At 44.2% G+C, this 11,076-nt stretch overlaps 1 protein-coding gene across 1 annotated transcript in view; it reads left to right on the top strand.

Annotated features, from left to right (window-relative positions):
• Nucleotides 1-424: 424 nt before the first annotated feature.
• Nucleotides 425-11,076, top strand: part of LOC138491958 (cytochrome P450 2J2-like) — a 192,042-nt gene continuing 181,390 nt past the window's right edge. Inside the window, exon 1 of the mRNA XM_069618845.1 lies at nt 425-1,014. Coding sequence (XP_069474946.1) covers nt 844-1,014 — 171 coding nt within the window. The 5' untranslated portion in view covers nt 425-843. The remainder of the gene's footprint in view (nt 1,015-11,076) is intronic.

The following is an 11,076-nucleotide window of genomic DNA, read 5'->3' as shown; positions in this document are numbered from 1 at the left end:
TATCCCTTAGCTGTGCCTGTTTTACCTTTATGATTACATTGGCTCTTCATTTGTCGGAATGTGAGGGCTCAGTGGGCATTTTTGCCTCTACTCATCCTTCTACTTCTTCAGGGTAGAAACCCATTAGTCACACCTCCCCTGGCATTTCATGCAGTTGCAGTTCAGAAAAGGATGAGAAATGTTGGATGTGGGGGCGTGACTCTGTAGACACTTAAGTACATAATAAACATGAAGGGCAGGTGAGTTCAGCAGGACAGCCTTTTGTATTATCAAAACATCCTGCCAAAAAACACACCAGATTGATGACTTGCAATGCCTTCTGTACAGACTAGGACACCAACTAGCACATAGTTATTAATTAACCTTGGAGCAACCTGAACTCATACATAGTTGCAGCCTGAACCCAGAGCAGGAGCAGTGGAAGGCGACCGTCCAGCTACACATCCCATCCTGAGAGGACAAGACTCCCGGTACATGACGAGGGACAGATAGGCAATGGGAAGGCGCTAATTTAAACATATGAGCGACGGAAGAGGCACAGGGGAGGGAGAAAGAGGATAGGGAGAGACTGATCAAGGGCAGCAGAGAGTGAGCAGAGGACGGCAGGAGGGAGAGGACACAAAGGAGAGACTGATCAAGTGAGCAATAGACTAAGGGGAGTGGGGCGTGGATGAGAAACACAGAGAAACAAAGGGGAGCAGAGGACGGCAGGAGGGAGAGGACACAAAGGAGGAGAGAGTGCGTTGGTGTGTACACTTTATCGCACCTTCAGCGCCAGCTTTCGTGACTGATCAGAAGGGGCTACGCAGGGATTGCCACCTGCACGGGCAACTCCAAGGCACAATGCTGCTGGTGGTTGAGATCCTCTTTGCCCTGGTGGTCTCCCTCCTCATTGTGCAACTTCTCAAACAGAGATGGAGGAGCAGGCAATTGCCCCCCGGCCCAACACCGCTCCCCTTTCTTGGTAACCTGTTGGCCCTGAACTTTCAAATTCACCACGAGACCCTCATTCAGGTATTTATTTCCATCATTTGCTTGTTCAAAAATGGTATTTTCTCTATGTGCCAAAAATAGTACATTACCAAGTCATTATCCCATTTTCTTGCTTTTGTAAGTTTTACAGGCATGCAAAAATCACACGATAAATAGGAGAGAGTGATTTCTTTGCAAAACATTCACTAGACACGATTTTTCAGTGCAGAATATCCATTGCCAAGAAAATCACCTTCAATATATCATTTTAAAACAAGAGGGTCAGATACAGGCCGGGCTGAAGATGTGTGGGGGGCGTTTCAACATGGTGTTTTGGCCCCTGTGCTTGTATCTCAGCTAAAACCAAAAGTCCCGCTGCTATAGCCCCTGAGCCCCTCCCCAGCAACTCCTTTGGTCGGAATGGCTGTAGCAAATGTAGCTTGTAAGGCAAGCACTAGAAAACGTACATTTAAAGCCCCCCTAACGAAATCTTTAAAGAAATGTATTGCCGTGTTATAAGACTGCTGGCTGGCAACATGGGGGCAGTTGCTGGGAGCCCTCCTGGGCTCGAGACCCTTTTCATTTGAAAATGTTGAAAGCCCCCGACAGCGTCCCTGGACAGATAGTACGTTTGGGAAAGGGGATCATTTCTTTGGCAGGTGAGGTTGGGGTTGGGGTTTAGTAGGATGCTGTGGGGTTGGGGATTTCCCCTGCATTTGCCGATGCACTGAATTTGAAGTCAGTGACATTTTAAAAATGAAACATTCGGGATGAAAAAAAAAATCAGGGGTACAATCAAATGAAACTATGCAGTGCTACATCAAACAGAAATTGGCCAGGTTTTGACTGTTCTTTTTACTGTTCAGAATGTTTTAATGTTATTGATTATTTCTAAAATGTCCAGCACATGAAATAGCATCCTTCGGGTGCAGAGAGAGAGGAGACAGGATAGGACAAAGTAAAAGGGAAAGATATAATAGGCGCAGGGAGAGCTGGGCAAGGAGAGGACTAGGGGGATAAAAGCATGAACGGGTCTATGGGCGTCAGTTCACAGTAGCGGGATTCACATGCCTCGGACTCTAGCAGCTTTCCCAAGAAAGTGCAGCTGGTGCGATGGTTCATTTGGTGCAGAGTCACAGTTTGGCAATCAAGACCTCATTGGTTGTTGGCAGCCACTCTGACAGCTGGCTTCAGCATAGGCCTCTTGGTTACCCTCCTGAAATTCTTTGTTCCTCAAGGTTCTTCAGGCTGATCAGAAGATTTTTCCAGAGTCCTGGATCTTGTGAGGACAAACGTCTAGCTCCTATTCTGGTTTCCTGTGTGAGGAAGCACTAACAGCTCTTGCCTGAAGATGGTCAGGGTTATCTTGATGGGAGGCTTTGGGTGAAGTGAGAAGCCGATTATTTGGGGTACTTCTTCCAAAAGGCATTACGAGTCTGGCAGAGAACTTTTAGATCAAGCTTTCGTTCCACTGGGAGCCATCAAAGAGTTCCAGCCCCAGGATGATGTGGCGGGTGATTTTTAAGGGCCAGAACCATTCTCAGCTCGTTGTTCTATACTAGTTTCACTTATCCGATTTGTTTTAAGGAAAGAGACTATGGTAGTGATCCAGTTTGGATAATTTTAGTGCTTGAACAGCTTACATTTTCTTGGTTCCTTTTCAAATAGAGCAGTAACTTTCTTAATCTGTGTATTTGGAAGTGGGCGATTCAGGACAATGGTTTCACCGGTGATGTGAAGAAGGAATCAGAGTTGTTCGTGAACAGCAGGCAGCTCTGTCCTGGGGTCTTGGTGTCTGTGGAGCTTTGGAGGGCTAGTGAACAGCTGTCAAATCTCTTTAAATATTTTTGTCATCAAGAGAAATAAATGTCATTGTGTTCCTCACTTTGCATTAATGATTCTGTCATGATTTCATTATCCCTGAAGGTCTTGTTTGCAAACAACTAAAAAACTTGAAGTAGACTAAGGGCTTCATTACAAGTAGGCAGTGCAGTAAAAAAACTGCAGTTACGGTGCGGTAATTGCATTACCGCACCACCGTACTACAGGTTTGAGGGCGAGGTTGAGGATTTTCCTCCAGCAAAATACTGGAGGGAAATCCACCACCTTACCACCCAAAAACATTCTAAATTGTCTGAATTGCCAGCGGTGGAAATACAGCTTTGCACCAGAAGTGCTTGGAAGTGCTGTGGCTGTTTGGCTGTGGAGTTCTGTGGAACCAAGCATCTAGTGCTGATCTCTTTGTACTGGGTGACTACTGACGGCCCGTTTATTGTGTTCCACATGGCTGCGTCGCCAAGAGGAAGCACGAGTGAAGACGAAACACGTGAAGCGGCTTGCGAACTCTAGGCGTTACTTCTGAAGTAAATATTTATCTTAAATTGTACTCTCCTTGCAGTGCTCTGCAGTGCTCTTAGTGTAGTGTGCTGGCTCACACTAAAACTTGCTTCTCTTTTCTCTGCAGTCCGGCCCCCCAGCTACGTGTGTAGCTTTCCTTGCTGCGCCTTCCTGGACTAGCCCACAGGCCACCACTTTCTTAAAAGTACCGGACATGTGCACTGCACGTGCACCGGAAGTGCTTGGAAGTGCTGTGGCTGTTTGGCTGTTTGGGTGGCTCAGTGGCTCAGGGCTGTTAGCTTTCTATCAGCAGGTAGCTTTAAGCATAATTATCAGACTGTTATTGTAAAGAGTGTATCTTTTCTGAAGCTTGCCATACTAAATTGTCTTCGGTATATCAAGCAAAAGCGGTTAATTTTAACGGTTCACTTATTTTTAAGAATCTAGCAAGTGGGGTGAAACGGATTTAGAGTTATGAGGAGAAATAAAATACCTTCCTTAGGAAAGAGGCAGGAGCAGACTTTTTTTGCCATGGTTAGTACGCAGCGGGCTAGTTTGGCTCGGGCTGCGGCGCTTCCCCTTTCCCTACCGGGCATGGATGAGGAGGAGCTTCTCCAGTGGGCTCAGTTCGGTAGCATTAAGGAGTAATGAGGAGATTGGAGTTTCCTCGCAACCCCAGTTTATGGGGGACTTGCCTATAGAGAGTGTTAATGCTAATTCAAACTGCCTTTTACCATCATGTGTACCTCCTTCATTGGGTGACATTAGTAAAGACGAATCTTACATTGACACTCCAATGATTTCCCTACCTGAGAATTCTGTGCCAAATCCAAATTTAGGGATGTGTGATGAAGGAAAAAGGGGGCTTGTGGAGTGGGCTGAGCTAACAACGATGTTAGGTATCTTCAATAGATTAACGCTTGCTGAATTGCGTAAGAAAACTGAAGTGCTAAATAAACTAGCTGAGGATTCTGCTTTGCTACCCTTGAAGCTGGTCAATTCCCTACAATCTGTATCACAGTGGTTTTGTTTGGGAGAGCAGTCCTCTAAGGTGTATAAGTGGGACATGAGTGGAGTGGTCAAAGATGCTTGGTCTACTGTGGTTCCAAGGAAGGTGTTTACAATCCCAGACTCCTTGTTGGAAAATGTCAGTGGTACGGTGGATTTAAATGAAGTAATTATACTACCTGAGGATCACGATGGGGGGATTGAGGGGATAATGATGCCATCAACTCCTGTACAGACGGTGAAAAATAGATCTGTCAAAAAACAAGAAAAAAAACAGTCTAAACAAAAACAAAACAAAAAATTGGAGTCAAACAAAAAATCATCCAGAACATTTCTAAGAGACTACGGGTTTAAACATAGAATGGAGGAGGGAAAGAGGGAGGTGCTGGCATCATATGTACCCCACACTTCTCCTACTGTTACCAAGGAAATAGATCAGCTGGTTAGTTCTGCGGTGAAGGGACTACAGCATAAACTGTATACCACCGACCAAGCTACACAGAGTGAATATGTGGAAGGTGAGGAGCAGTTGTCTGACCCAATGGGAAAGGAAAATAGATCCTGTTAACACTGTTAAACAACTGAAGTCTCTGCAGAACGGGTTAAATGCTATCTTTGAGATTTTTAAAGTGCCAGAGAATGACTTGAGTAAAGAATTACAGACCGATGCTGTGAGTGATAAAGGGACTATGGGTGGAAAGGGAGTGGGGTCAATAGGGGTAACAGATGAGGTTGAAGCCCGTAGGACTTTTGCTTCAATGATGAAAACTGTGCCAAATGGAGCCAAACCAAACACCAATCCATTCACAAATAATACCTCCGTTAATGCCCCTAAATCGAACCCTGAGATGAAAGGGCCAAAAACAACTATGAAAACGAATAATAAGGAGTCGGTTAATAAACTGACTGCAGAAAGTGGGATTAACGAAGAAATACTAATGCGGGCTGTTCAGAAGGTTTTGGCTTTAAGAGCCAACGGTGACTATGAATGTGGAGCTAAATCAAACAAAAGGGTTACATACTTGTGAAACCCCTGATGTTGAAACAAATATGAATCAAACAGAACAACTAGGGTATCCAAACGAGGGGGAGTGGAAAAGGTGGAAACTTGGTTCATCCTGAAATCCGAGGACTCATCTTATGCTCAATGTTTAATGAGGGGGGGGGGGCAGAAGCCCCTGAACAGACCATTCATTCTATCGTTATTTGCATCCATACCTGAAATTTGCATCAATACCTGAACTAAGTCTTATTGCCTCAGCAGACATAATGCTGATTGACTTTCTCCATAAGTTTAGATATGACTTCGTAAGATTGATCATACCGTCACCTGTTGTCTTATCTCTTCTGATGAAAGAAGCAGAATCTCCTCAATGTAGAGGCTTTGATTTGTTTACATTCACCCCTCCAATCCATGCTACGGGAGCTCAAAGAAGCGGACCCACGACAAGGAATGGTGTATCCCATGAGACAAAAGCTGGATTGAATCAAACCAGAAGAGAAGATAATCCTGATAGTCAGGACTGGAGGTGGTTGGCCCTTTCATTGAGAGATTTGATTAACTCACTGAAACAGTTGGGGGAAACCCCTCTAGCAGGGGGGTTTCATTGGAGACTAGTCAGCTGGAACTCACAAGGATGTTATCACTTGTTGAATAATGTTAGTCTGGCTGATAAACTTTCCACATTCGACTTTGTCCTAATACAGGAAACATGGGCTCAGGAGAAGTTGGGCTGGGACGGTTTTGTGATGGATGAAATATGTGCTACAGGTGTTGGTAAGGGACGCTCAAAGGGTGGTTTGGTGTTGGCTCACAAATAATTGGCACAGATTTAAAAAAACGGGGGGGTTGGAGCAATGTGCAATCTTTCCTGGCTGTTACTTTTAAGATTGGTGCCAGCGGTAGTGGATACCCACTGCTTATAGTTAATGTCTACTGGAATCCGCGTGTATATACAGATGCTCAATTGGAGAGCAAGCTGACCATTTTAGGGGACAAAATAGACCTATGGCTTTTTGACAACATTGGAGGCCAAATTATGATTGCTGGAGACCTTAACGCTGACTCTTTGGTTGACAGGGTGGTGGGCGATGCCCTATATTCAAATAGGACTTCTCTTACCCCTAAGTGTGACAACCCGAAACTGAGAGGTATTCTCTGGTTACAATTTTGTGACCTATGGGGTCTAGAATGTACCCTTAATGATCATTATACGTGGTCAGCAAGAGGTTTTTTCTCAATAATTGATTTTATTTTCTTGTCTGCCGAACTGTATTTTAATACTTCTAATTTCAATGTTGAAACAGTAAAAGTCAGTGATCACTGTATGCTATCTATTGAAATAGAGTGTAGGATGCAACCACAACAAGTATTAAGTTACTACAAAGAAGGTATTTTGGTTAATCCAACAGGCAACCAAATTAAATGGTCTTTTTCTAGGGCTCAGAAATTTACCTCAACAATGATAAAGGAATACTATGGATCCTCATTGTGTCAAAGAAGAATCAGGTACTCGGTAAAGAACTTTGCACAATATATTGATAAAAATACCAAGGCCATGGAAAAATTAAAAGGGGCTAGGTTTAACTCAATGAAAACCAAGAGACACTGTACCGATTTGGAGGTCCATGAATGAACATCTATAATGCTGAAAGAGTTACAGCAGCTCCGTAGATTGGGTAAGAATTACATTGATTTGCACAATAAGAAGAAAAAAAAAATAAACTGAATTACTAAAACTGGTTGATTAACCATAGAAGCATCAGAGCGCAATTAAATGGCGAACTGATGCTGAATTCTTTAAAAGGTAACAACTAAGCACATTTTGGAACCTTATTAATAACACTGAATGCTGTCAGAAAACTATGGCCACTAATCCTATAACAGCAAAGATATTGGAAGGTCATTTTGGGAGCCTATACAAAAGGAAGCACAGTTGTATACCTCTACTTCAGACCCTAGAAATCCATGGTCTGTTGGTAACACTGTGGAAAAAGTGAGTGGATTTATCAAAAAATCTAAAAACTCGGGGGCTCCTGGTCCAAATAACCTTTCGAATAAAATCCTGAAACTTAATCCATTATATTGGGCGAGAATTCTAACTATGTTACTCAGTGATGTACTGTTGACTAAGAGTATTCCCAGCTCTTGGAGGGTCTCCATCGTACTACCAATTTCTAAAAAGGGCTCACGTATGTGCCCAACTAGCTATAGGCCAATTTCAATTGCAGACCCAACATTTTTGCATCAATGGTTCTAGTTGACATACACGAATGGATTTTGAATAATCACATTCTCGACAGCAAACAAATTGGTTTTAAGAAAAACTGTGGCACAGACAGTGGGGGTTTAATATTGCGCTGCTTACAAAGTCAAACGATGAATAAGGGAGCAAGGTCAACGTTTATAGCGTCAATGGATTTGAGTATGGCCTTCGATTTAGTTGACAGAGTTACATTGTGGAAAAGATTGAGTGCATTGGGCATGCCGAAACATCTCCTTGAAATTGTGATCAGTCTTTATACAGTGTTAAGATGGATTTCTGAACTCTGACCTGGAGGGGCAGAGGTTCAGAAGGCCAACCTAGTTTCTTGGAACAGGGTAACCTCTGGACAAGCCAGACCAATCAGGGTAGCTATGGCAGGTGATAAAGACTAAGTCTCAAGAGGGGTGAGGGTGACTGAAAGACCTCAATGAGCACACAAAGCAAGGACACTTACAAATTACTCCAGACAGGTGTTATATTAAAAATATAGACACATTTATTACAAGGCCTTTGTAATATCGACCATAGCAAAGAATCACAATAATACTAAAGTAGACCAACACATTACAATCAACACAATATATATACAAGACCAGAGGGGTCTAACGGATTAAGAAGCATGAAATATGTAGACCACCTAGATGGGGAGGAAAACAGGCAGTGCAAGTAATCTTTAGACCCAGTTCCACATCAAGAATACACCTAACTAAGAGGCAGTTCAAGCCCTACGAAGAGAGGAGCCTTATGCTCAATAGTACATGCTCACGCTTGTGCTAATGGACAAGGTAGGGTCTCTTCAAGGGTCGCTAGCAGCTCAGGAAGGTGGATAAGGTCGATGAAGAACAAGTCCCCACTATTCAAGCAGGACCTCCACTTGCGGGCAGAGGTCGGTTGAGAGTGCGGGATGGAGTCGCTATTTCACAATAGCGGTGGAAAGGAAAGGGGCCCTCAGGGGCCACTTCGTGCATAAAAATGGGCTCCTGCGCTAGGGGCCACCAGTTGGGGTATGGACTACTCACCGGTCCCCGACACAGGCAGACCGAGACTTCGCCAGTACAGTCCACTTCGCTGGCAGGTTCGAATGCGACAATCCGGACGTCTCAACACCGTGTAGTTTCCGTGGTAGCAGGCTTCAGGGTCAAGCGGGTCAAAAGTGCAGCGAACTTGCACAGTTCGTTGCCACAGCAGGGCAACACGGTAACCGCGTTTACTCCGGTCTGGGCGCACTTGTCTCACTTCAGACCTGGGAATGCCAAGTGTACGAAATACGGTGTGAGGGTGCCGTGGACACAGAGCAAGCAGTATACCAAGTTCCGAGGGCTTCCTCGAAACCGCGGCGGTGACAGAGCAAACATCCTGTGTAAACTGGTCAGCCAACTGGTTGGCCCTGGGACACTTCCGAAGAGGCTTTCTTGCAGGGTTTGATGAAGGTGTCGAGAATAGTTGGTCCCACTATTCCAATGGGTCGAAGCGCCTTCGCAGACCTTCTAGGACGATCAGATGTAGAGGGGTCTCGCAGGACGACAGCGGGCTCAGGGTGCCAAACCTTCCAGCGGGTCACCAGCGGTTCCTCGACTCGGCTTCTTGTTGCAGGATACTTGGCTCCTTATCTTTTGTTTGTGTGAACTCAGGAGATCGACATGGTAGTGGTGTTCTTGGCCTCCTCTTATCCAAGGTTCCCTTCGTGCCAAAACGGAGAGGACCCAATGGGAGATCTGCTCACAAACACTCACTCCATACGTGGACCAATCATGGACCACAGTGGTCCCAGGCCTTCAGGACACTCCAGACTCTCTGGCACCCAGGATGTGTATTGGGAACAGACATCCCAGCCCACGTCCTGGAGGCACACACAAGGCATGCAGAAGCCCGCGAAAGCTTTGGGGTTTTGCGGGAAATTGTATGACCAAATAAGGACTGACCCGGGTCGGCTTGACCTGGGGATGGTGAAGGAGCAAGATGGCCAAAGGACAGGACAAAGAACCTCATGGCATGGCCATTTTGGAGCCAGGCCACCTATTCGTGCCAATCGCGGTAAGCGTGGATAACATGGCAAAAAAGGGTTAAAAACATAAGATAAACGATAGCTGCCACCAGTCCTGTCGGTGACACATCTGCACAGTTCATAGAAAGTCCAGCGAGAGTTTCTAGGGCCTTTGGAATGACTAGAGACCCAAGGGTGCAGTAAAGTAAGTTACATTGCACTCTTGTTACATGTTGCATAAAAGCTGTAACATGAGGAAAGGACTAAGGGAAACAAAGTCTCCCAGTACTGACTGTCTTAAGGGCATGTCGGTTTCCCCATAAGAAGTGAGCGAAAGCCCAGAGGAGTGCGGCTGAGGGCTGCTCTTCTCTGGCAAAGGTTAGATAAGGGTGTAGAACAGCAGCAACAAGTTTGGGGGTTGACACATGGAGGGAAAATTACATTTGAATATGAAATCTTCCCTAACATACAGACACCAAACTTACAGTATGTCTAAATTCAGAGGGTTTGTTATCACCAGAGATACCTACATACAAGGGCTTATGCCAAGGCTGCATGCTAGCACCAACGATCTTTAACTTATATGTAAGTGGTACTGAGAATGCTCTGAGAAACAAGGGTTTGGTTTCGCCTAAATTGGGAATGTTCGATATCTTGGCTCGCCTATGTGGACAATTTTTTGTTGTTAGACAATACCAAGGTGGGCTTACAACACCTTATTACTGAATTGGAAAAGTTTATTTTTAACCCTATGAAAACTATTATTGTTCGCATGGGAAAATCAAGTAAGAGTGAGAATGCCTATTCATTGTACTGCGTGGGAAAGCACATTAAACTACAACCAGCGTTTAAATACCTAGGTTATTATTTTTCTGGTACAGTTTCAATCTCTTTAATGAAAACTCAGTTGAATGCGAAAATTGAAGTTGCTCTGAGACAAATGCGTCTTATTGAAAAAGAAATTTGGCAAGTTTGCTATGAAACCTCTAAATTTGATTCTGAGGCTTTTATATGGTATGGAATTTTTTGCCTCAGATTTTATGGAGTACCTAAAGTTGCTTGAGGGTAGACTATGGAGAGGTATTTTATTTTTCTTACCAAAATGTATCCCTATTGAAGTTATTAGATATGAATTTGGGATACAATCTCTGCACTCACTTATGCTTGGGAAAAGACTTCTTTCATGGGGGAAATGTATTATGCCTAGGGGCAACGATTTATATGTCTCTGCTGGTAATGCCTCATCTTGTATGTTTATGAAGAATTTGCACATTGAAGGTGAAAACTGGCTCAACAATATGGGTATTGCACGTTGCACTTTAATAAAGAAACCCACCAAGATCAAAATAATTATTAGAGGCAATGGTTGGCTTGACACTTTAAATGTAGTATCCAACTCAAAGTTGTATAGACAGGCATATTCTTCATGGCCATTTTCTCCCCGACATGGAAGGGTACCTGTCTAAATATCTGTCCAGGTCGACCAAGAATGAATTCATGCGTTGTCGA

The sequence above is a fragment of the Ambystoma mexicanum genome, chromosome 10, assembly GCF_040938575.1.
Source record: "Ambystoma mexicanum isolate Mex_15411 chromosome 10, UKY_AmexF1_1, whole genome shotgun sequence".
Classification (NCBI taxonomy): domain Eukaryota; kingdom Metazoa; phylum Chordata; class Amphibia; order Caudata; family Ambystomatidae; genus Ambystoma; species Ambystoma mexicanum.
This window is presented reverse-complemented; position numbering and strand designations above follow the sequence as displayed.